At 46.3% G+C, this 26,552-nt stretch overlaps 1 protein-coding gene and 1 long non-coding RNA gene across 5 annotated transcripts in view; one reads left to right on the forward strand and one right to left on the reverse strand.

The window, feature by feature from the left end:
* ELAC2 (elaC ribonuclease Z 2) overlaps positions 1–4,575 on the reverse strand; it is a 31,281-nt gene extending 26,706 nt beyond the window's left edge. For all 4 annotated transcript variants that reach the window (XM_077970388.1, XM_077970387.1, XM_015118627.3 and 1 more), the window contains exons 1-5: positions 4,252–4,575; positions 3,602–3,652; positions 3,393–3,463; positions 2,295–2,359; positions 977–1,034 (exon numbers count right to left, since the gene is read on the reverse strand). In XM_077970388.1, coding sequence (XP_077826514.1) covers positions 977–1,034; positions 2,295–2,359; positions 3,393–3,463; positions 3,602–3,652; positions 4,252–4,514 — 508 coding nt within the window. In that variant the 5' untranslated portion in view covers positions 4,515–4,575. The remainder of the gene's footprint in view (positions 1–976; positions 1,035–2,294; positions 2,360–3,392; positions 3,464–3,601; positions 3,653–4,251) is intronic.
* A 219-nt stretch (positions 4,576–4,794) lies between these two features.
* Positions 4,795–26,552, forward strand: part of LOC144335342 (uncharacterized) — a 52,691-nt gene continuing 30,933 nt past the window's right edge. The window contains exons 1-2 of the long non-coding RNA XR_013406124.1: positions 4,795–5,360; positions 10,420–10,538. This is a non-coding gene — a long non-coding RNA (uncharacterized LOC144335342). The remainder of the gene's footprint in view (positions 5,361–10,419; positions 10,539–26,552) is intronic.

Consider the following 26,552-nt stretch of genomic DNA (forward strand, 5'->3'; position numbering starts at 1 on the left):
CTACAGCCAGATGAAAAGACATTACAATCATTGGTGACTATCCGTTAAAAATGTAAGAACAAGAAACCAGTACTCGACTTTCAGAGGCCCAAGTTAACAAACAGAATTGTGAAGCCAGGGAACCCATCATCTCAACCAGAGGAGCTGATGTATATTTTGAAACAAAGTATTAGTGTTTCTATAAAAGAGGAGTATTAAGCCACAGATGCACACCAGTGCCAGGACAAGGGCCCTGCTAGCATCCTCAGTGAGGCCTCTTCCCATCAAGAGTCTTCCCATCTGCTACACAGCTGGAGCTGCGTTTCAATGTACAAAGTTGGCCATAAAACCTTTAGGAGCCCCTCGTCACCCCCGCCCCCAACTCAAAGCAACTCAATGACGAGAAGCACCTCTGGAACTGAGGCAGAGCCCTGCTGTGTGGAGAATGCTACCCAGCATGTCCACAGGTATGCATCGGCTGTTCAATCACTGCTGCCGACCTGGCCCCTATTTTTGCAGCATGAGGTGGGAGCACAAAAAATGTCACTATTTAGAAAACACATCTCCAGCCAGGCGTGGTAGCTCACTTTCTCACTTTGGGAGGCTGAGGTGGGCAGACCACAAGGTCAAGAGATCGAGACCATCCTGGCCAACATGGGGAAACCCCATCTCTACTAAAAATACAAAAAATTAGCTGGGCGTGATGGTGCGCGCCTGTAATCCCAGCTACTCAGGAGGCTGAGGCGGGAGAATCCCTTGAACCCAGGAGGTGAAGGGTGCAGTGAGCTGAGATCGCGCCACTGCACTCCAGCCTGGTGAGAGAGCGAGACTCCATCTATTTTAAAAAAAAAAAAAAAAAAAAAAAAAAAAAAAAAAATCTCACGGTGGTGAAGCATTTGATTTTGAGATTTAATGTTGATTTTTTAATGGATTCTAATTTGAGAGGTCAGGGTATATATGAGTTAGAAATACCAGATAATGAGTCACAAAGACATACCCAGTTCTATTCCTTTCAATGGACCAGAAAATATTTTGATTGCTTCGAGGTATTTTTCCTAATGAAAAACAAAGAAATGAGCAGTTATGGCTGAACAAATGTAGAACACAGCAACTATTCAAGTTTTTAAAGGTTACCAATAGGTATCAACATAAAACAAAGCTTAGTAAGTATTTTGAACATCATTTACTACAAATATTTACTGAGTATCCATTATGTCAGATGCCAAGGACACAGCAGGAAAAAGAGATGGAGTCCTTGCTCTAATCATGCCAGTGGAGGAGACAAAATGAAACATGATAACACAAACAGCTTAGTGGCATTATGCTAAGTGCTCTGCAAGGAAAATGAAAAATACAGAGGGCCGGGATCCAACTTGTCTGGAGAAGGAGACAGTTCTGGAGTAAATGACCCTCTAGCTGAGCCCTGAAAGTTCAGTAACAACACAGGCAGCAATTAGAAGAAGCAGAGGGAACTTGTGGAAGGGCGAAAGTCCTGAAGAAGACAGTTAGAGGGGTGTAAGAGTCAGCCCATGCAGCTACAGCTCAGCGATGGGTACAGATGGAAGTAAGGGTAGGGGCTGGGGCCTACAGGACTTATAGGCCATATCAGGTGTTCTGGATTGTATTGCAATGGGGAGCCCATGAAAGGCTTTAGGGTGGCAAGTGAAACACCACTTTTCTGTCTTAATGTGACCTCTCTGGCTGCTGTGTGGCAGATGGATTACAGGAAGACGAGAATGGATATGGGAGGCTACTGTAGTTTACAGGTGCAGAAAACAGAGATAAGGAAAGCCTCGATAAGAGACAAATGGATGGATTTCAAACGTTATTTTGGGGAAAGACTTAACAGGTCCTGGTGACTTTTTTCTCAAGAACTGGAAAATGAACTGTTACATTCAACAACACACACACGACTTCCCACGAGTGTAATAAGCTGGTCTGAAAGGTAAGAAGACGTCAGAAATGTACTGAATAAAACAAAAGCTGACCTTTCTTGTGTGCCTACTTGGTGCCAAACAAATCTAATAAAGCGATCTAGTGCTTTATATGGGCTACATCATTTAATCTTTAACAACTCTACGAAACATGATAGTAATTTTACAGATCAACAAACTAAAGCTCAGAAAGGTAAAGTAACTCGTTTAAGGTCACACAGTTAATCAGGCTTTGAACTCATTTTAACCTGAAAGGGGAAGCGTTTCAACGACCAGGTATCTCTGGAGGGCAGAAGACTGATTTGCAAAAAAGGGAAACTCTTGTTACTGACATTACAAAAGAAAAGGTTGGTTTCAAAAGACGTGTCAGGAAAGACTCACCAGTTGCGGGGGTCCAGAAAGTACACACTTGGGAAGCCCGGTTTCCTTTAAAGTAAGAATCATTCCTAAAAAGGATGCATAAAATCAGATCTCTCATCAACTTCACCTGCCGTCACTAACAGGAGGAGCACCCTGTACTAATCCAGCTATTTATCCACATCTCCTCCTTCCAGCTTTGGAAGTATCACCAGGGAAGATGTACAGAGCAGAAGTGATGCCAGCCAGAGGTGTAATGGACATCAAAGATTCTTTAAATGCCTCTAGAATAGGCTGAACTGTTACTAGGGTGAAGTAGCAAGGCACCCAGTGTGCAAAATTTAAGGAATCATGAAAGTGAAGGGCGGCACCCTAAGTGCCTCACCCTAGTCTCAGTCCTGAGAAGGGAGATTGGTCTAACACTTCACTCCTTCCTGTACATGCCACCAAGCCCACAGAATTTGGATGCAACACAATCCTGACCTTCTAGTTGAGAGACATAAATGACCGGGTAATCTGGACAGTGGGTATGCGTGCGGCTGCCAATGGCGTCTACGGTAAACATATTAACTATAATCACCACCACTAGACTCTCCAGTTTACTGCCACAAATCTCTGGCCCCACAACCCAAGAAACTAAGTGGATGGTAACACTTAGAGGGGGTATCCATATTAAAATCTGTTCTTCTGAGTCACAGCTTTTAATGCTCTGTGCTGCAGCTGACTGGGCTGCTATAAAAAGAATTCCAGCCCAGGTGCGGTGGCTCATGCCTATAATCCCAGCACTTTGGGAGGCCAAGGCAGGAGGATTGCTTGAACCCAGAAGTTTGAAACCAGCCTGGGCAACATGGTAAAACGCAGTCGCTACAAAAAATACAAAAAAAAATTAGCCAGGTGTGGTAGGGTGGGCCTGTGGTCCCAGGGATTTGGGAGGCTGAGGTGAGGGGATCACTTGAGCCCAGGAGGCAGAGGTTGCAGTGAGCCAAGATCACGCCACTGACAAAAAAAAAAAAAAAAAAAAGTCTAGCTGCCCACCCCACACCAGACGCGGAAAAACAGTCAAGCAGGTTAAATTCCCGGAGACTTCCCACCAGCCTCTGACACTGCAAAGAATATACTCACCACTTAAGCCACCAACATTAGACCAGTGCATTCGAGTCAGGAATATGTTGTCCAGGCGAGCAACTTTCAACCTAAGAATGAGAAAACATTTAAACAGGATAACATGAACAGAACAAGGACCACTTTTGCTATAAAAAACACCTGGCCTCTCATTTCAGCTTTCAAGCCCCGTAATCAACTCCCCCTCCAAAAGCAAGAGACTGACTCACTTGTGCTCCTGCATGAGTCTCTGAACGCCTTCTCCACAGTTGAAGAGGTATCTACAAGACAAACATTACACAAGACATTCAGAAGGTTTTATTCTGTAAACTGACACCAATTAGTTGCTTTATGGTAGACGCTGGAAAAAAAACAAAAAAGAAAAAAAATTAAAAGTCCATGTTGGACTACCGAACCACATTTCTGCTATTAGGATGGTGGGTTTTGAGTCCTCCATAGGAGAGGTGGAGAGGAGTGGGGGCCCGTGTGTGTGGGTGCTGGGACAAAACGGGTTCTTTCCCCATCACTGGCTACACACCAGATCTGTCCACTCCACACGCTAACAAAGACCTTGGGGTGCAAGGAAGAGGGTGGAGCTCCGAAAGTGCTGACAGCCACGCCGGGCCCTAGGGCTGGGAAGAGGACGCTCTGACCCAAGTCTGAAGTTCTTCACAGATCCCCAGAAATCACATGGATGCAAAGAATCTGGGATTTCCCACCCACCATAACTTTACGAACCCCCGCAACAGTGAACCACATTTGTGAAGTAGGGAAGCAGAAGCCCTGGGAAGTGCCCCGATGCTCAGAGGCTGCACCGCACTGAGGGCCCGGCAGGACGGGGTGTGGCTCGTTGAAGGAACCCCAAGCGCGGCGCACTGACCGGTTGAACTCGGAGAAGACGTAGAGCGCGGCGCCCGCGTCCCGGCTGCCCACTGCCACCACCTGCAGGTACACGGTGTTCGCGCCGCCGGAAGACCCCGACGGGCCGCGCTTCTCTCGCGTGCGCAGGTGCCGCAGCGGGTCCTTGGGCGGCCGCTGGCGGCGGGCGGATCCCTGCGATATGGTGCGTCCCTGCGATATGGTGCGTCCCTGCGACATGGTGCGTCCAGCCGCGGACCGCAACAGCGAGCAAAGCGCCCACATGCGCCCGTCTTCACTAAAACTAAGAAAAGCCGCCGGTCACCTCAGTCCGCGCGTCCCACGCACCGCCCCCCGCTCCGCGTGGCAGATTCAGCCAATCAGCGCGCCGTGCACCGAGCTGCCCGCCTACGCGAGGCTGCTCATCCAATAGAAAGGAGTCTTACTGCTCGGGCCTTGTCAATTGTCAGCGGCCATAGAGTAGAGGAATACTAGAGCGTCTCAAGCGGCCCCGGTCTGTTCCGGTTTCCTGGCCTCCATTTTTTTCCGGAAGCTGTTTTTCTCCTGGGGCGGGACTTCCGGAAGCACCGTGTCAGGAAAAGCCTTTCTGTGGAAGGCGGGTCTTAGGAGTTTGGAGTTTCGCTGAGACGCGCCTGTTCCCGCCAGATAAGAGCTGTGCCCTCAGGGCACGTCAGCTGCTTAGAGTTTGAGTTTGAGGTGATTGTAGGGGTTGTGAGGATTAAATGTGAGGAGATCAATTGTATTGAGCATTAGCATAAAAGGCGCTTTTGCTAATTTTGTTTCCATTGTAATTCGTATGCATACGTGTTAGAACATGATCATTTTTACGTGGTGGCGCGCGCCAGTAGTCCAGGGAGGCTGAGGCAGGAGAATCGCTTAAGCCCGGGAGGCGGAGGTTGCGGTGAGCCAAAATCGCGTCACTGCACTGCAGCCTGGGTGACAGCGAGAGCCTGTCTCAAAACAAAACAAAAGGAAACAAACAAAAAATTGAGTGTTTTCTGGAAAGAAAAGCAAGAGTAGAGGACAAGCTCTAAAGCAAGAGAGTCTTGGCTCATTCGTTAGCTGCGTGATCTTGACCTCTCAGAGCCTCAGCTTTCTTATCTCTAAAACGTGAGTAATAACAGCAATAACAGTATCTCCTGCTTCAGAATATATTTAGAATTCAGTCACCTGATAATATATCAATAGCCCTTGGAGTGGCTCTGTCACAGAAGAGGCACCCAGTAAATGATAGAAAATTAAAATACAAAATGTTTCCACTCATATACAATATAGCTGACCAGGGACATCAGAGAGGTAGATGTTCCAATACCAGCTCTTTGAAAAAAACACCTAATCCCCTCTTATGTAGCTAATGAGGATTTCTCCCTGAAAGGGATTTCAGTTAAAGTCGCTAGAAATACAGGGAGCTCCCTTAAAAGAGGGAGATAATTTACGTGGAAGGTCCACTCACATATGATTTTTTTTTAAGATAGTTTACCTGGAAGCTTCACTGAAATATGATTTTTTTTTTAAATAAATACTGAAAAATGTCACTTTTATTCAGGAAGTAGAGGAGATTCAAGTCATATAGATTCCTACTCGAAATTCTTGACACCTGACTTTCCAGGATCACATTTTCATATGTAGGCCAGTCTCCTCTTGGTTTCTTCAGTTAAGTCAAAACTACACATCCCTCTTTCCCCATATATTTTTGCTCATTAGTGTATTTCTTGAGCTGTTTTCATTCAAATATGAAATTTTTTATGAAAGATCACTACCCACTGTGTGAAAACATTTTGTACTTGAAATAACCATCCCAGTGAGGGTCAGGAAAACGCTTCAGATCTACTTTACACAGTTAGAGGACTTTACAAACTGAGAAAATGATCGTACCACCATCTCCATAAGTATTCAAAATAAAAACGATAGTTTTTAAAAGCTGCTTAAGGGCTGGGCACTGTGGCTCATATCTGTAATCCCGGCATTTTGGGAGGCCAAGGCGGGAGAATAGCTTCAGGCTAGTAGTTCAAAACCTGCTCTGTGGCCAGGCATGGTGGCTTACACCTCCCAGCATTTTGGGAGGCTGAGGCGGGTGGATCACCTGAGGTCAGGAGTTCGAGACCAGCCTGGCCAACATGGCGAAACCCCGTCTCTACTAAAAACACAAAAATTAGCTGGGAGTGGTTGCATGTGCCTGTAATCCCAGCTACTGGGGAGGCTGAGGCAGGAGAATCACTTGAACCCCCAGAGGCAGAGGTTGCAGTGAGCCAAGATCGTGCCATTGCACTCCAGCCTGGGCGACAGAGGGAGACTCCATCTCAAAAACAAACAAACAAACAAACCAGCTCTGGCAACAAAGCAAGACCTCATCTCTACCAAAAAAGACTAAAAAATTTAAAAATAAATAAATAAAAATTAGCTGGACATGGTGGCACGCACCTCTTGTCCCAGCTACTCTGTAAGCTGAGACAGGAGGATCACATGAACCCAGGGGTTTGAAGCTGCAGTGAGCTGTGATCATACCACTTTACTCCAGCCTGGCTGACAGAAGGAGATGCTCCTTAAAAAAAAAAATTATTAAAACTGCTTTTAAAAAGTGTAGTGCAATAGAATACTGATTTTTTTCCTGCGATGAGTGCTTTGATCCTTTAAAAAAAATATATCAAATTTCACACACACACAAAACATTGGTTCCTCTATTTTATTGGTGCCGTATGTTCACGTCTATCCATTGGGTAATCTCAAACTACTTATCTCAAAATTATAGGAGGAATCACTTTTGGTTATCTACTTATATAAAATTCTGAGGGCTGGATGGTATTCAGGTTGTTTCTAGGGCCCAGTGTACCTTTCTGCACTTACACTCTGGGTCATATTTTTATTCCTGGTATATGAAGACAATAGCTAGTACTTCTTCAATCTGAGGTTATACTGGAATGTAAATTTCATGAGCCTGGGATTTGTCTAACTGGTCCTCTGCTGTATCATTATCTCCTAGGACAGAGTCTGGCTTGTGGCCGACAATAAATACCAGGAAATTAGAAGCAAGCCAGTAGCTTAAACGAGGTTTTCAATTTACAACTAAGCAGGGCCTAAAATTCAATCAAGACAACAATGAATGTGTTTTCTGAAGGCAATTGGTTTGACTGGTACCTCCAAAAGGACAGTTCAGAGAGTCTGAAACAGAAAAGTGTCTCTGGACTTGCTGGAGTAGAGGTAGCCTGACCATCGGGACAGCAGAGAAAGTGGAAATCGAGGTGACAGACTTTCAGAAGTCAGTGATATCAACAATTAATATAATCCAGCCACTTCCTCTTGCTTTGAGTCTCTTTTTGTTATTCATTTTGTATATGGGCAGCTTGTGGCTTGAAATAACCTTCAGTTCTTTTGTTGCTCACAGTTCTCTGCTCCTTGCAGTGGCTGCTGGGTGGCTCAATGGGAGTGGAACCTTTAACATGGCCCCACTCCCAGGTGTGGGTCCTGGGTAATGGCTCTGCTGGGGGTACTTTGGTTCATTTCCCATTGCCTCTTCATCCATGTAGACTGTCCACATTCAGTAGTTAGACTGAGCTTCTTTGAATGGTGGTCAGCCTCCAGGAGGAGGAAGTGAAATTGCAGTGCTTCTGAAGAATTAGGCCCAGAAGTCAATGCAAGACACACACAGCACCCACCTAGATTCAAAGGGAGGAAAATTCTATTCTACCTCTTGAGGGGAGAAGTGTCAAAGTCACATTGCAAAAGGGCCCTTGAAATGGAAAAGTCCAGGCTTTCGTGGAACCCTTTGATTATTCTAGGAGGTTCTATGAAGAGATGGCTGCCAGGCAGAATCATCTGGCCAATGAATGCTGGGAACAGTACATTTTCATATGCCTGTAGTTACAAAGGTATAATTTATAATTTGACTTTCTGCTGTACACGCTAATAACTATGGTTGCCATAAGCTGGTCCACTCATCTATGGCCATTTCTTGGGTGTATTCATAAATCAGACTTTTGTACCTACAAAGCTGGGGCAGTTCCTGGGATCCTCAAGATCTGGTGATCTGACCAAGGGACACATACTTTGGGGCTCTGTCTGAAATACCCTGTGGCCTTCACACAGACGTTCATTCATTGATTCATTCAATACACTCATACACACACACACACATGAGTTTCTAGACACTGTTCTAGGGTTCTAGATACTGTACTAAGACCTTGGTGTACAGAAAGACCAACAAGGTCTTGCTCTCAGAAAGCTCAGAAAGTTGGTGTCTTGGGCACTAGGATGGGGCCCCAGGGCACACAAGAAAATGTTATAATAGGCCGGGCGCGGTGGCTCACGCCTGTAATCCCCACACTTTGGGAGGCCGAGACGGGCGGATCACGAGGTCAGGAGATCGAGATCATCCTGGCTGACACGGTGAAACCCCGTCTCTACTAAAAATACAAAAAATGAGCCGGGCGTGGTGGCGGCGCCTGTAGTCCCAGCTACTGGGGAGGCTGAGGCAGGAGAATGGCGTGAACCTGGGAGGCGGAGCTTGCAGTGAGCTGAGATCTGGCCACCGCACTCCAGCCTGGGCGACAGAGCGAGACTCCGTCTCAAAAAAAAAAAAAAAAGAAAATGTTATAATAGAATCAGGACAGGGATGCTTTTGTCTTCATTGGGTCTGAAGTGTTTCTGGTTTAGAGCCGTAGAAACCCAACAACTCCAAACTTGATGGCCACAATGCATCGGAGGGAGAATTGGTTTTTGAAACAGAAGTTACTTTGGGCTGGGCACGATGGCTCACACCTGTAATCCCAGCACTTTGGGAGGCCCAGACAGGTGGATCACTTGAGGTCAGGAGTTCGAGACCAGCCTGGCCAACATGGCGAAACCCCATCTCTGCTAAAAGTACAAAAATTAGCCAGGGGGTGCCTGTAACCCCAGCTGCTTGGGAGGCTGAGGCAGGAGAATCACTTGAACCCGGGAGGTGGAAGTTGCAGTGAGCCAAGATCATGCCACTGCACTCCAGCCTGGGCAATAGAGCGAGACTCAGTCTCAAAAAAAAAAAAAGTCTACAGTCATGTACAGCAATGTCCTAGACCTTCACATTCACTCACCACTCACTGATGCACACTAGGCAACTTACAATCCTGCAAGTTCCATTCATGGTAAGTGCCTTATTCAGGTGCTAATCTTTTTTTTTTTTTTTTTTTGAGATGGAGTTTCACTCTTGTTGCCCAGGCTGGAGTGCAATGGTACAATCTCGGCTCACCACAACCTCTGCCTCCTGGGTTCAAGCAATTCTCCTGCCTCAGCCTCCTGAGTAGCTGGGATTACAGTCATGCACCACCACACCCAGCTGATTTTTTTTGTATTTTTAGTAGAGATGGAGTTTCTCCGTGTTGGGCAGGCTAGCCTCGTACTCCCATCATCGGGAGATCCACCCACCTCAGCCTCCCAAAGTGCTGGGATTATAGGCGTGAGCCACCACGCCCGGCTTAGGTGCTAATTTTTTATACCACATTTTCACTGTATCTTTTCCATGTTTAGATAGATTTAGATACAGAAATACTTACCATTGTGTTACAATTGCCTGCGGCATTTAGTACAGTCACATGCAGCACTGGTTTGTAGCCTAGGCACAATAGGTTGTACCATACAGCACAGGTGTGCAGTAGGCTGTACCATGTAGGTTTGCGTTTGTGCCCTCTGTGATGTTTGCACAATGACAAAATTCCCTAACAAGGCATTTCTCAGAACGTGTCCTTGCCATTAAGTGATGCATGACTCTACACCAGAAACCAGAAAGAAAGAAGAAAGGAAAGTAACTCAGCCTGGCTCAGGCTTGGAGAGGCTGCAGCTCTGCCGTAATTAATGCCACCCAAGCTTTGTCACGTTTAGATCCTCAGGGCCAAGCAGGTGCCCAGGAATTCGTGGAGCTCAGTTAGTGTGTACTGAGGGCATGGAGCATCTGCCCAGCCTGAGTCACCCCAGGCTGCCATCCCCAAATACCACAGACTGAGTGGCTTCCCCAAGATGTCAATTTTCTCAGTTCTGGAGGTTGAAAGTCCAAGATCAAGGTGTGGGCAGGGCTGGTCTCTCTCTCCTGAGGCCTCTCTCTTTGCAAATGGCCTTCTTCTTGCGGTATCTTAATGTGGTCTTTCCTCTGTGCTCACATGGCCTGGTGTGTCTCATGTGTCCTAATCTCCTCTTCTTATAGGGACACCAGTGAGCTTGGATTAGGATCTACCCTAACAGCCTCGTTTAATTAATCACCTCCTTAAAGGCTCTATCTCCAAATGTCGCATCGTGAGGCACTGGGGGTTACAGCTTCAACAGGTGAGTTTTGACCAACCTGGCCAACATGGTGAAACCCCGTCTCTACTAAAAATACAAAAATTAATCAGGCATGGTGGCGGGCGCTTGTAATCCCAGCTACTGGGGAGGCAGAGGCAGGAGAATTGCTTGAACTCGGGAGGCGGAGGTTGCAGTGAGCCGGGATCATGGCACTGCACTCCAGTCTGGGCGATAGCCTGGGCGACAGAGCAAGAATCCGTCAAAAAAAAAAAAAAAAAAAAAAGGAATGGTGTCAGAGAAGGCTTCTCACAGAACATATGGCACGATTCGGATTTAGAAAAAATTGAGAGATTTCCAGGATGGCAAGATGAGGAAGGCTATTCTATCCAGAGCGGGCGGCATGGAGACAGGAAAGGTAGGAGTGTGCCAAGAAGCGATAGGACACACAGCAGTTCACTGAGGGTTCACGTCATCGTACGCACACTTTCCACACACGTGTCCAGATCACCTGCTCCTCCCAGCGCTCTTGTGAGGTGTAGCCTATTGCTATTCTCATTGCACAGATGAGAAACTGAGGCTGAAAGGGCTTACTTGCACAAGATTACAAAACTAAGTGATGCAGGTAGCATGCACACCCGGGCTGCTTAGTTGCTGAGTTCAGTTCACATTCCTCCCAGGCCACTATTTCGCCTCAAACAGTTGCTATTACTGTAGGATACATTCAGGATGAAGTAGGATGAAGGAGGGTCGGCGAGGAGGCTGGCAGTCGGCGAAAGTCACAACATGAAGGACGTTGGAGGTTTCCTTTTAGCCTTTCATCCTTTCATCCTGCAGTCCTGCCTCCAGTTCTCCGGGGTCAAAGGACAGGGCGCAGAATCGCGTCCTGGAGGCGTGCGATGCGCGCCCGTGGTCACTAGAGGGCGCAGAAGCGCCGGCCCTGGGGAAGGCTGAGCCAGGAGGCAGGATCTCAGATCGCAGCGAGTTTGATTTATTCTCAGGGATCTGAGAATTCTAGAATTCTTCAGTTGAGCACTTTCCACTGAAGGTATTGTAAGATCATGCACACAATCACTGCAGGGCTGAGGGGGACCCTTACATAACTAGGAATGCTCCTCAAGTCAGTGTCTACATTTGCATTCCTGTTTATGGCGCTAATGGTGCCACATGATCCCCAAAGGACCAGAGTTTACTGTTTAATTCTTCACTCAAACTGGAGCTCAGAGATGCATTCTCAGGGGCCTCAATGTGTGTGTGTGTCCCTGTGTGTATGTGTTATGTGTGTCTGTGTCTGTGTGTCTATGTATGTGTGTATGTGTTGTGTGTGTATGTCTATGTGTATGTGTGGGGTGTGTGTGTGTGTCTGTATGTGTTGTGTGTGTGTGTGTGTGAATGCAGGTGTGTATGTGTGGGTTGTGCATGTATGTCTGTGTGATTGCATGTACCTGTGTATATATATGTGTGTGTGTGTGTGTGTGTGAGAGCATGTGTATGTGTGTTTGTGAGTGTGTGTATGTGTGTGTCTTTCATTTAATTGGGTTCTTTATCTTACTCGCATTTGGGAAATGCCAGTGCAGGATCCCGAGCTCCCTGGAGGTATCCCTGGAGGTGAGCCCAGGTGTGTCAAGGTGTCCCGTCTGGAGACAGTAATAACCCGGCGTGTCAGGAGCTGTCCAGGGAGGAGGGTGAAGATGGTGCGGCTGGTTTCTGTGGAGATGATGTGGTGCAGTCAGGGGTTCATGGACTTTGGGGTGCTGAACCTGACCCGGAACAGCCAGGTAACCTTGGGCAAATGTCTTAACCACTCTGCACCTTGCCCTCCAGGATTGCCATGAGGATGAAGAGGTAAGGAATAGGCATCTCTCCATCCTTCTCCTTTTCCCCATCCTCTCCCTCTCTTTCCAGCCCCCTCTCTCCCTCCACCTCATTCCCTCCCTCTCTCCTCTTTCCGTCTTCCTTCCTTCCTCCCCCTCTCTTCTTTCTACCTCATTCTTCCTCTTTCTTCTCTCTCTTCCCCTCCCTTTCTCTCCTTCTTGTTCTTTCTTTCCTTCTCTCTCTCCCTCCCTTGCTCCCTCTCTTCCCTCTCTCTCTCCTTCCCGTTCTCTTCCTCCCTTCCTCTTTTCCTTTCTCTTTCTCTCCCTCTCCTTTCTTTCTTCCTTACTTTCCATCCCCTTTTCTGTCTCCCCATCCCTTTCCCCCATTTTCTCCTTCTCTCTCTTTCTTTCCCTTTCTTTCTTTCTTCCTTCCTTCCTTCCTTCCTTCCTTCCTTCCTTCCTTCCTTCCTTCCTTTCTTTCTTTCTTTTTTTTTGACAGGGTCTCACTCTGTCGCCCAGGTTGGAGTGCAGTGGTGAGATCTTGACTCACTACAACCTCCTCCTCCCAAGCCCACCTCAGCCTCCCAAGTAGCTGGGACTACAGGCTTGCACCACCAAGCCCAGCTAATTTTTGTATTTTTGGTAGAGATGAGGTTTCTCCATGTTGGCCAGGCTGGTTTCAAACTCCTTGGCTCAAGTGATCTGCCAACCTCAGCTTCCCAAAATGCTGGGATTAGGATGTGATCCACCATGCCCGGCCCCTTTCTGTCTTTCCCCCACTTTCTCTTTCTCTTGCTCCCTCGCGTCCCTTTTTTCTTTCTCCCTCTCCTTCTCTTTCTCCCTCTTTTCTTCTCTCTGTCTCTCCCCCTCCCTCTCTCAATCTCTCTCAGTTTCCCCAGGTTCAGAATGCTTTCCCATTTCTTTTTCTGGCAGTTAATACACTAAGTTGTCATCATTTACTTGTTATATGTCTTTCTAGACTGTGGCTTCAATGGGGCAAAGGACAAGGAGTTTGTATCTCATTCTAAGGGAACAGGAAGCCCCCAGAGGGTATATGAGCAGACAATGGAATGATTAGGTTTTCATCTTCAGAGGCTGGCTCTTGCCGCTGTGTGGAGAGGAGGCAGGGAGGACACAGGGGTACAGTGGGCCTGTAGGGGCAGGCTTGTAACCTGGACGGAGGTGGGAATGGCAGAGATGAAGAGAAGCGGACAGATCAGGACCTGGTTTTACACGGAACCCTCAGAGCCTGCTGATGGATGACGGGTGTAGTCAGGGGGAAACAGTATTCAGGAATCAAGGAGAGCTCCAAGGTTTTGACCTGGCCAAGTGGGCTGATGAAGTTGCCTTTTGTGGGGATAGTAAAAGACAGATGGGGAGCAGATTTTGGGTAAAAAGCAAGCGTTCTGTCTTCCACGTGTCATATGTGGATTGCCAATTGTAGGTAGACCCAGCACGTGCTCTGTTCTACCCCTGACTCTGGAGTTCTAGGAGAATTTAGGATTCGGGACATAAAATTGTGGTTCATTGACATTCGGATGTTGTATAAAGCCATGGGGCTAGCTGAGATCCCCTAGGGAGAGTCACTGTCTCGTATAGTGAAGAAGACATGTCCCAGGCCCAGCCTGGAGCCTGTGACATTCCCAATATTGAAACTTAAGCAGAAGAGTCGGAGCCAGGAAAAGGAGGCCAAGGAGGAGCTGCCAGTGAGTCATTGGAAAACCGGTAGCACGTGGAGTCTCAACAAGAAGAAATGAAAGCATTTAAGTAGAGTGAAAATTTTGGCAAATGCTGCTGAGACATCAGATTTCATATGAACACAGGTGGGCAAAGCACCCCCACTCTGCATGCTTAGCTACCGGTCATGGCACCGTTCCTTCCCCACACCCATCCCCACTTCACACAGCACCTCAGCATCCTTCTCAACACAGTGTTATTTCTTCTTATTTTATTTTTTTTGAGATGGAGTCTCGCTCTGTTGCCCAGACTGGAGTCTGGTGGCATGATCTTGGCTCACTGCCCCCTCCACCTTCCAGGTTCAAGCCATTCTCCTGCCTCAGCCTCCCAAGCAGCTGGGACAGCAGGGAGCCCCCACCACGCCTGACTAATTTTTGTAGTTTTGGTAGAGATAGGGTTTCGCCATGTTGGCCAGGCTGGTCTTGAATTCCTGACCTCAGGTGATCTGCCCGCCTTGGGCTCCCAAAGTGTTGGGATTACAGACGTGATCCACTGCACCCAGCCCATTTATTTATTTCTAATTTTTGCCATAGACGGAACAAATCAACACAGTGTTTCTGGAAACCACTACTCATGGACTGAAGATGGCATGTAAATGAAATCTATTTGCCATTCTTTGTGTAATCTCATCTCCCAGCTATCTAGATGAAGACATTGCATCCTAAAGAGATAGTTACCTTGGCAATACTTGACCACTACACATCCAATATTCACCTTTCAGTCTAGCAGTGTAGTGATAAGGCCATGAGGAAAGACATATTTGTGTGGATTCTATGACATTTTTGTGGAGTCCTTCTGCTGTTAGTCAGGGTTCTCCAGAGAAACAGATAGGATGTGAAGATGAAACGATAGATACATAGACTAAATAGATGATAGATTTCGGTATCATCTATCTAGATAGAGGTAAATAGATGATAGATTTAAATATACCTAGAAACATAGATGATAGATAAATATACATATAAATATAAATCTTTCGTTATTTATTTATTTGTTTGTTTGTTATTTTTTGAGACGGAGCCTTGCTTTGTTGCCCAGGCTGGAGTGCAGCGGCGCGATCTTGGCTCACTGCAACCTCCGCCTCCTGGGTTCCAGCGATTCTCCTGCCTCAGCCTCCCAAGTAGCTGGGATTACAGGCATGTACCACCATGCCTGGCTAATTTTTGTATTTTTAGGGGTTTCACCATGTTGGCCAGGCTGGTCTCAAACTCCTGATCTCAGGTGATCCACCCGCTTCAGCTTCTCAAAATGCTGGGATTACAGGCGTGAGCCACCATGCCCAGCCAGATACATAGAAATCTTTTAATAAATATTTTAAGGAATTGGTTACAGTGATTGTACAGATAGACAAGTTCAAAATCTGCAGGGTAGGCCAGCAGGCTGGAGACTCGGTGAAGAGTTGCTATTCAAGGCTGAGGATAGCCTGCTGTCAACATTCCTTTTTCCTTTGGGAAGGTCAGTCTTTTCTTGAAAGCCTTCAGCTGATTGGATGAGGCCCACCCACACTGCAGTGAGTCCTCTGCTTTACCCAATGTCCACTGATTTAAATGTTAATGTCACCTAACAGATCTCTCACAGAAACATCTAGAGTAATGTTTCTCTGGCTACCACGACCTAGCCAAGTTGACAGAATGAACCATCACACTATTGGTTGACGTTGGTTACTTCTAAGAAACTGAGTTAAAAGTGGTCTCGTTTGATGTCTCAAAGGAGGGGTAGGGGTAGAAAGAGCAAGTGTGGTGGATGCTGGCTGTCCCTTGATGAGGAAGCGTACCTCCGCCCGCCACGGTGAACTTGGCTTTGGTGATTTTAAAAGCACTAGAAAATTGAGTGCCCTCATGAAAGCAGTAACAGTTGCAAATTACTGAGCACTTACTGTGTACTCGGCATCCTGCTAGGTGCTTTTCATGGCTTATCTTGTTTGGAATTACTGTGGTCCCATCTGGCAGACACAGTGCACAGCTTTGCCCTGCCTGGGGTCAGCTACCTCCTCAGGCCTCTAACCCAGGAAGTTGGCTGGACACAAGGCCCATGTCTCTGGGACCCGCCGATCTCTCCGATCCCTGCTCCACAAATCGGGAGATGTTTTTCAAGAGGATAATGAGCAGGAGTTTCTCTTCTCCTTCCTTGGCTTTCACTCAAACTTTTTGTCCTCTTCATTTCCTCAGGGGCTTAGGCTTTTGAAACCAAATCCTGGAAGACGTCTTTGTTCTCAGCTCTCTCTTCTGCCTAGTCCCTCCCGAGAGTGGGCCTAGCTGTTTGGTGAGGGAAGGGCACAGGAGGACTTTTCTGGGAAGAAAAAATTGGTTAATATTTTTTAAGACATTACCCCACCTCGTTGGTGACAATTGATCATGTCAGCATATCTCCTTTCCTGGCCATATATTTTACTTTCTTTTCCCTTCCGTCCCTGCTTCCCTGCACCTCCATAATGTCATAAAGGAAGGGAGATGAGCTCAAAGCTTTGAATATATCTGACCATTACTGACTCAAGACAATGCTACAGGCTCCTGTTTTATAAGAGAAAAAGAATTCATGGAAGCTTTTCTGGAATGCGGCTTTATGTTCATATTCTACCCACCCCTGTCTCTCTCCTCATAACTAAAGGGAGCTGGTAGCAACCACCCTGCTTTGCAGCTCAGCTGGTAGAATGCCTGGAGAGCAGCCAGTGGCCTGGGTTCAATCTCCTGATAAGTCATCAATTTCTTTCTCACCCAAAACATCTGGTTTGGGATCCTGAGTTATGAGCTAATATTAAATATAAAAGTTTATAGCATCACATATATAATGCTGTTGATTAGAAACATCAAGAAAAGTAATTGACTAGAAGGGACTTGGTGTGACCAGCTGCTTGAACATCTGGATGGGATCCAAGGGGCCTGAATTGAATTCCCAATTCATCCATTCGTTCTTGGCCAGCAGTATCTGGTTTGGAATCTTTAGAGATTTGACTCTCTTCCTTGGCTATGGCTTTTTCTCAATGCTTTATATATAAGCATGTGAGTGTGTGTTTCAGTTAACTGAAAAAAGCTAAAATAAAATCATTGTAGTTTTTATCTTCTCTTGCATCTGTTCATTAGACATTTATGGTTTTTATGATTTCCCGAGCCTCAGCGTGTTACCAACAGTGAACACTAGGGGGCAGTGTACACTCATGTTTTTCCTCCATGGGCTAAGATTTCTGAAAAGCCGTCCCAATCCACCTCTCCATCTGGTTTGCAGTTGAGTTGCCCAAGAGCGGGAAGGGTTCCTACCAGCATGGGGCTTTGTTCTCAGAAAGCTTCTCTAAGATACATTACTTAGATACATCCGTACAATCCCTCAGTCAACTGCACCCTTGTGACCTATAGCCTGAAGTTAACCAAGCCTTTTCATGACAGCCTATGTTCTGTTTGCTGAATAGCTGCCTCTGCTTCCTTTCTCTTTTCTGTTGGGTTTGGTTCCTGCCAGAACAACACGGATTTGCCCATCTCCCCTGACACATTCCGGTCCAAGGTTTAAGCAGGGCAGTCATTTCCTTACTGGAATCCCTTCCCAAACAGCTTCTTCCCAAGCTATCAGGCAGAAAGTATTTTGCATCTCCTGTGCCAACTCAGGCTGAGGTAGCTGCTTGGAGTATTGTTTTGAGAAGGTCTCAGGGTCCAGGCTCAAGATCAAGAATGCTGTGCTCGATTGGTAATGTCTTCCTCCCTTCCCTTCCCTTCCCTCCTTCCTTCCTTCTGTTCCTCCCCCGCTCCTTTCCTCCCTTCTCCCCTCCACTCCTTCCTCCTTCCTTTCTTTTTTCCTTTCTTGCTTGTTGAATTCCTTTGAAGAGCGAGGTACTGGGCTAAACATTTCAATAGTGGACAAGATCGTCTTGGTTTCTGCCCTCACAGAATTTACAAACCAATAAGAGAGACAGTGAAAAAACTGGGCACGTGGTAAGCCCTATGCTAGGGAAGCAATCGTGTGCTGTGGGGCACGTGGAAGAGGTACCTCACCCAGTCTTGAGCGTGAAAGATGAAACAAGGATGCATACCATAAAACCAAGGAGGGAAGGGGCAAAGAGACAAGAGTCAAGGGGGAAATGTTAGAGCAGAAAAATGCAGGCAGCTCTCGCTTTTCACTTTGCTGCTCTGAGTCCATCTTTGACTACAAGCCACCCATATCCCTCACCTGCGGATGTCTTAGGTGGCTTTGGGCTATTGGAGTGGCAAAGTTTACCGCCTGCAGGGCCCAGGAAGGTGACATGGGTGATCCAGAGGATCAGAGCAAGCCAAGTCTTCGTGCTCCATCTGAGGGGGTGGTGCTCCGTCTTGGGCCAGGCAATGGTGGCTCTGTAAAATGCAGGCTCAGACGGTATCAGATCTCGGGACTGTTTTGCAATGGAGTCTGAAAACTAGATTTTATGTGAAATTTCCTGAAAATATTTACTAACACTTTATGGGCCAAAAAGATGAGGCATGAAGGCAAATTTGGGCCCTTTAATGGCGCTTTTGCGTCAGTGTCCGCCACCTAGTGGTGGATGTGAGTTGCTTCACTCTGTTTTTCTGTAACAGCAACCGGAACCAACTTCCTTCCTTGCTCCCTTCTTAAATTTGGCTTTTGATTTACAACAACAACAACAACAAAATTGTTATGAAACATTTAGAGTGCCACCCTGATGGCGGTTTTTAGCCTTTCTCTTCCGGAAATCAGTGAAATTGAAGTTGGGGGCGGATGGGGGGTAATGTTGAAACGGTTGTTCGGGACTTGGTTGGGGGGTGATGACAGTGACAGGCTTGAACACCTGCTTGGCTGGTGTGAACTTGCAGGCTGATTCCAACTGATTGAATGAAATATGATTAATATCTTGACCTGTCTGGAGTCCAGATCCAGAGACTTCGAGTGCTCCTTGCAACTTTAAGGATATATGATTCCATCGTGAGAATGGGCCTTCTCAGCCAGTGTCTCCAGAGCCTTAGGGCTTTTTTTCTGAATGAGCTTCATGGTGGTCTTTGAGCCCCCTCGAAATTGTGTGCAAAAGTGTTTGCTTGTGCATTTTTCTTGGAGAGAGCTGCTAGCCTGAGTCAGATTCTCAAAGGGCCTATAACTCAGGAAGGGGAAAGGCAAGGCTGAAAAATGGGTTTCTCAAACTGAGTGAGTACCCCAATGCTTGTTAAAATGCAGACTGTGGCCGGGTGCGGTGGCTCATGCCTGTAATCCCAGCACTTTAGGAGGCCAGCATGGGTGGATCACAAAGTCAGGAGTTCAAGACCAGCCTGGCCAACGTGGTGAAACTTTGTCTCTACTAAAAATACAAAAATTAGCTGGGCATGGTAGTGGGTGCCTGTAATCCCAGCTACTCGGGAGGCTGAGGCAGGAAAATCACTTGAACCTGGGAGACGGAGGTTGCAGTGAGCTGAGATCGCGCCACTGCACTCCCGTCTGGGTGACAGAGGGAGACTCCATTTTAAAAAAAATGCAGATTACTGGGTCCCACCCCCAACGTTTCTGATTCAATAGGAATGGGTAGGACCCCAGAAATTGCCTTTCTAGCAAGTTCCCAGGTGATCAGACCACAGGGTGCGGACTCCTGATGGAAAGCAATAGCACTTAGAGAACAGGTCTCATGCATTCTGCCCTGATGCTGGAACTCATAGTTGGGAGTCTTGCTTTCAAGTACAAAGCAAAAAAACAAAACAAAACAAAACAAAACACTGTGTTTTATTTCTTGATGCCGCCTAACTCCTGATCCCATCCTTTGCTTTGTCAAAAAACACTTTAAAGATTCTGGGTAACAACTCTTCCTTTTGGATCTTTGACTTGATTTGCTGCTTAGAAGCCAAAAGACAGTGAGCTGGCTTCTGGAGAATGGGAGGCTGAGGAGTGTGATGGCGCCATAACAAGGATAGGCAGTATCTAAGGGCAATATAATCATATACACATTAAGAATATATCATATATCCTTAAAGTTGCAAGGAGCACTCAAGGTCTCTGGATCTGGACTCCAGAAAGGTCAAGGTGTTAATCGTATTTCATTCAGTAGATTGGAATCAGCCTGCAAGCAGCAGAGATGCGTACTGCCTGTCTCCTTCCACACCGCTGCCACTGCATTAGAATTTGCTCAGAGGAGTGTCTTGGTGGTGGTGGCATGAATTGGTTCTGAGGGACATATCCCATGTCCCCTTAGTACTCTTGCATGATGTACCTAAAGTTTGTCAAAGGAATGACTAAGACCCCTTTCAACTCTAGAAATTTCTGAAATCTGTGAAAAAGACACATCAGAATCTTTGAATTCTATTTCCAGGTAATCTTTGTCCACCTGCCATGTCTGCTTTCCTGGGGAAAGCTCATAGCCTTCTGCTGAGAAAATCACCTTGACATAGAGAAAATCATCATCCAAAAGGAATTCAGCCCTCATTGCATGTTAGATGCCTTCCTTGCCAAGGGCACTAAATGTGCCAACAGATGTCAATGTGCTCTGGGAGGTCATATTTGCATAGTGTGAGGCTCCAAGAGTAATGGGGATCCAGGCCTCCCATCCTTCTCTCCATGGAAGCTGGGAAGGTTCCAAGCTTCTAGCATAGCACTCGAGGTGGCCAGAGCTTTGTGGGAACCTGAGTAGGGTATTTGGCCTGCAGAGTCTGGGCCTGTGGAAATCCTCCATCACTTGACTTCCTATCCCTACCTTCTCTGTTTCAAACTGTCCCTGTCTGTCTGTCTGCAAAATTAAAAGGTGGATGTTTGCCTCTTGAGACTGTTGTTTGAGGAAGTGGAATAGCATGCACGAAAGGGCTTTGGGATCTCTGTGAAGTGGGCTCTGCAAAGTAAGAGAGGGTGGGTTGAATTTTCCAGATGGCAGAAATAATAGTCCTCCAAGAGGTTAGGACTCTCCAGTACTTTAGTGGTGGCCAGATGTACCTAATGATGTGTCTGGTGGGATCCCTTTGCAGCCAGGAGCTGAGTCAGTGGGTAAAGGGTAAAGTACTCAGGGATGGGATAAGCAAGGTGCCTCCCTAACTTAGGGAAAATGGAATTTCATGAGGGGAAATCACTTTAATCTTTGTAACTGTTCTGCCCTCCACTGGGTGCTGCATGCTGAGAGTGCTTGGCAGTGGGGAGTGTATTAGTCCGTTTTCACCCTGCTGATAAAGACAGACATACCTGAGACTGGGAAGAAAAAGAGATTTAATTGGAATTACAGTTCCACATGATTGGGGAGGCCTCAGAATCATGGTGGGAGGCAAAAGGCACGTCTTACATGGTGGCGGCAGGAGAAAATGAGGAGATGCAAAGGCGGAAACCCCTGATAAAATAATCAGATCTCGTGAGACTTATCCACTACCACAATAACAGCATGGGGGAATCTGTCCCCGTGCTTCAAATGATCTCCCACTGGGTTGCTCCCACAACACTTGGGAATTATGGAAGTACAATTCAAGATGAGATTTGGGTGGGCACACAGCCAAAACACATCAGGGAGATAGGGAAGGGCTGCTTTGATCCCTGTTCTTTTTGGAAATAGAAAGGGGGATGCCTCAGCACTTTGGGAGAGAACATGTGGACTGGGAAGATTCTGGTTTCACAGAATAGCGGGGAGGATGCCACTGCAGGACATTGCAGGTTCACCTTCCTGTACTTTTCTGGGTGTCCCAGCATTAGGTGAAGGAGAGAGGCAGAGTCATGTGGGGAAAGAGCCTTGGATGGGAGTCAGATCCTTCAGCTCTTGTCTCTGTTAGGGCAGAACCTAGATATGATTTGGGACAAGTCTGTTCATCTCTCTGAGACCCTGTTTCTGAAACAGGCCCAATTTCCTTATAGAACTAATATTTTTGACTTTTTTTTGAATAAACAGAGAAATTGACCCTCCTGTTGTTGAAATGTGAAATTTCCATTTGTCTCATTTTAGTTCCTCCTCAAGAAACCAACCATCAAGCAAGGGACTAAAACTTGTCAAATCACTGCATCCAGATAATGAGATGCCAGGCCCCTCATCCATTCTGATTGCTTCCTTATTCCTCCCTAGTTCCTGTTTTCCCATCTTCCCTGCCATTTTAGTTTCCCTCCAATTTTAGTTTGTTGGAGAGACAGATTTGAGGCTGATCTCCCATTCCCCTTGGCTGTTGCAGGTGATTAAAGTCTTCTCCAGTTGGCAATACTTGTTGTCTCAGTAATTGGCTTTCTGTGCAGTGAGCAATGAGACCTAGACAGAAACCCTGGCATTTTGGTAACATTTGCAGATCCATAAAGTGAGGGCATTGGATCTGATTCCTTAATAAAAATGGAAATCTAACATTCTTGCCTTTCTCTTTAATAGGGAGGATTAGAGAATTTAGAAGTTGAAAATAGTTTGTTTTTTTTAAACACTTGCTTTCAAGTTTATTGAGGTATCATTCCCACACACGAATGCATCCACTTTAAGTGCAATGGATGAGTTCTGTCAGAGGCATATGCCTGAGTAAGCACTACCACCATTAGGAGATAGAAGGTTTCCTCCCCCTGGGATGATTCTCTGTGTCCCTTCCCAGGCAGTCCCCTGTCATCCCCTCCTGGTCCCAGGTGACCTTGCCACTTTTGACTTAAACCTAACTTTTCTGCATGCTCACTGTATTAGTGCCCCATTGCTGCCAGGGAAAACTGCCACAACAGTTAGCTCAACACAAACATATTCACTTACAGTTCTGGATGTCAAAAGACTAAAGTGGGTTGGCAGGGCTACCTTCCTTCCAAAAACTTTAAGAGAGAATCTGTTTCCTTGACTTTTCCACCTTGTAGATGCTGCCAGCATTCCCTGACTCATGGCCCTGCATCCCTTCAGTTTGCTTCCATCACCTCTCCCTCTCTGACTCTGAACTCTCCTGCCTCCCTCTTCTAAGGACCCCTATGATTAGAGTGGGCCCACTTGGATAATCCAGGATTATCTTCTCATAGCAAGATCCTTAAGTCAACCACATCTGCAGAATTCCTTTTGCCATGTACTCATAGGTTCTGGGGATTAGGATGTGGACACCTGTAGAAGAAAGGGAAGGGATTGTTGAGCCCACCACAATTACATAGCCCAGGAAAAACATCCAAGCTGGCAGCCAACCTTTCCAGATCAGACTTCCCATCAGGGGGCCATGTTTATCTTCTCAGCCACATCTGCTTTTCTGCTTCAACTTCACAACACAAGGAGGTTTTCTTCCTGTTCAAATAAAAATAGGACCAGCTAATATGTGCTTCATCTCATATGTGCTAGACACTTTTCTGAGCACTTTATATACCCTTAACTCACTTAATCCTCACAGCAATTATATGAAGTAAATGTCATTTTTATTCCTGTTTTATCACTGAGAAAACTGAAACACCAGAAGCCTAAGGAGCTTTCCCAAGTCATGTAGCAAATATGTTGGAGCAGGGATTCAGCTGAAGGAGGCTAATGCTGGCCTTCCTCCTGTGAGTCACTGCACATATCAGACTGCCTCTCTCCATGTTTCCTTAGCCGTACACTTGGGACCAGACAGTTTCCTCATTGCTTGTGAAAAGAATCAGGACAGACCCAAATGTACCACTTAGGCCTATTGATCATCTTGAGTCAAAGGCAGTTGACAAACAGCAGGTGCTGACCTTCTTACCTAAAAACAGGACATAAATTTCCCATGAAGAATGCCCTTAATGTACTAAGAAGAGGAGAACATTCTCATCACCGGAGATGAAGAGCTGATGGCAAGATGAATCTGTACAAAGAAATATACTAAAATAACCCTTGCCTTTTATTAGTTACCCCCATATATTTCCTAGTCACTTTCCCCGTTTACTGCTCCTAGCCCAAACCCTTTTTCCTTTGCCTTGATAGTTCTCCACAGTTTATTGTTAAAATGGTATATAAACTCTCATGCCTAATGATTTCTTTGGATCCTCATTTTTTTTTTTTTTTTTTTTGTATATGAAGGTCTCTATGTACACATAAAGATATTAATATCAGGTGGGGTGTAGTGACTCACACCTGTAATTACAGCACTTTGGAAGGCCAAGGTGGGCAGATCACCTGAGGTCAGGATTTCGAGACCAGCCTGGCCAACATGGCAAAACCCCATCTTTACTAAAAATGCAAAAAAAATTAACCAGGCATGGTGGCGTATATCTGTAGTTCCAGCTACTTGAGAGGTTGAGGGAGAAGAATTGCTTGAACCCAGGAGGTGAAAGTTGCAGTGAGCCAAGGTCACTCCACTGCACTCCATCCTGAGCAACAAGGCAAGAGTCTGTCTCAGAAAAACACACACACACTCACACAAAATATTAATATCAAATAAAATGTGTATGCTTTTCCCCTGATAATCTGTGTTTTATCAACTTAATTCTCGGGTCCAACCACAGAACCTAAAAGGGTAGAAGAAAAGTTTTTCCTTCCCTAGAGTTCTCACGCACTTTATTTCCTCTCTATTTCCTCTCTGTGTCTACCTTGATTATTTTTATTATTTTTGTTTTGTTTGGTTTGGTTTGAGGTGAAGTTTTGCTCTGTTGCCCAGGCTGGAGTGAAGTAGAATGATCTCAGCTCACTGCGACCTCTACCTCCCAGGTTCAAGCAATACTCCTGCTTCAGCCTCCGAGTAGCTGGGATTACAGGCATGTGCCACCACACCCAGCCAGTTTTTGTAGTTTTAGTAGAGATAGGGTTTCGCTGTGTTGGCCAGGCTGGTCTCTAACTCCTGACCCCAGGTGATCCACCTGCCTTGGCCTCCTGAAGTGCTAGGATTATAAGTATGAGCCATCGTGCCCAGCCTACTCTGACTATTTTTAAAAGCCACATTCAAATCTCCACTTTTTCATAAACGCTTCCTAGGTCACTACTGGCTTCTTGATGAAACTGCAGGCTCTTCCTCCACCCCCACTTCACCCTGAGGAGTAGGACAATTGTGCATATGAAGGGTGAAAAGCTTGGATGGATGAGACTGGAGAGGTTGGGAGAGAACTCGTAAGACCATCTACTCCCTTTCAGGTGTCACATGGTGTTGGTTTGAAATCTTTCCAGAATGAAAAGAACAACTTACAGGCTTCAGCGAAAAAGAATAGCTACTAGCTCAATGAAGTTTGAGGGCCAGAGGCAGACTTGGTAGGGAATCTTCAGTTATGACAATACCTAGGCACTTGCTATAGTTTGGAAGTTGGACCCTCCTAACCTCATGTTGAAATTTGATCTCCAGTGTTGGAGGTGGGGCCTGGTAAGAGGTGTTTGGGTCATGGGGGCAGGTCCCTCATGAATGGCTTGGTGCCATCTGGTGGTAATGAGTGAGTTGTCGCTCAACTGGTTCCTTCAAGAGCTGGTTGATAAAAAGAGACTGGCACCTCACCCTTCTTTCGGTTCCTCTCTCACCATGTGATTTCTGCACACACTGGCTCCCCTTCACCTTTCAGCATAAATGGAAGCAGCCTGAGGCCCTCACCAGCAGCAAATACTGGTGCCATTCTTCTTGTACAGCTTGCAGAACCACGAGCCAAATAAACCTCTTTGTTTTAAAATTACTCAGCCTCAGATATTCCTTTATAGCAACACAAATGTTCAAAAGATATCACCAGGAATTTGTCTGAGTTCCACGCTCCTCTTTGTTGGTCTAATTCTCAGATGGACTCTACCCAGGAGGGAGCAGATGGATATTGGAAGCTCCAGGCAGATGGTCTATTATCTTAGAATCCTTGCCAGAAAGGGAATGCCTTGTTCACAAAGGTTCCAATAAAAGTCTTGGGGATGAGGCTCATTAGCTTTGGTTAGTTTGGATCGTATGCCCAACTCTGAACCAATCCCAGAAGTAGGGGGACTTCTTATTTGCCAACACAGTTTCCTTGCCCACCTACAGAATGAAGGGAAAGGGCCAGTCCATCCTAACCTTATAGACTGATGGCGAGAAAGAAATGGCCTCCTGAAGCAAAATAGGGACGACATTATCACCAGAAAAAAATCGTCTCTGGCCATCCAAAAATGACAGATGGCTCTTCATACAGTCTTTTGAATCTGGTAATTTTAGAGGTCTGCTGTCCTCTTTCTGGATTGGCCTTGGAAATATCTCTTTTGTCAGAAGACTGGGTCTACCCCTGCCTATCAGACTGTTTCTCCTCTTAATGTTGTTTTAAATTCTGTGTACTTACAACAAAGGAGTCACACAGTCACATAGGCTTAATCAAACCTTGACAAACATCTTTATAGCTCATACGCGTTCCAGGCCAGTAACCGGAAAGCCAGTTAACCAGAATATAAGGTTGTGTTAGATCCTGGCGGGCTGTACCAGATGCCCTTTTCAAGGCTCACACACCCATTTCCTAGCTTTTAGGAATATCGTTCATAGGTATGAGGGCTCACAGTCATGGTCATCACTGAGAGTTGTCCATGGCTAGAGGGAACTGCTTTACCCCAGGTCACGTGCCGTCTCCAGGTTCAGCCCAAAGTCAATAACTGGCTACAACGAGATTACAAAAGTTCAGCCCTCTTACCTCCACTGGAGGCATCTCTGAAGAGTCACTCCAATGCAGAACTCCCTGTTGTGCTGGCTGAGGCCTCAGTTGCAGCTACATT

The sequence above is a fragment of the Macaca mulatta genome, chromosome 16, assembly GCF_049350105.2.
Source record: "Macaca mulatta isolate MMU2019108-1 chromosome 16, T2T-MMU8v2.0, whole genome shotgun sequence".
Lineage (NCBI taxonomy): Eukaryota > Metazoa > Chordata > Mammalia > Primates > Cercopithecidae > Macaca > Macaca mulatta.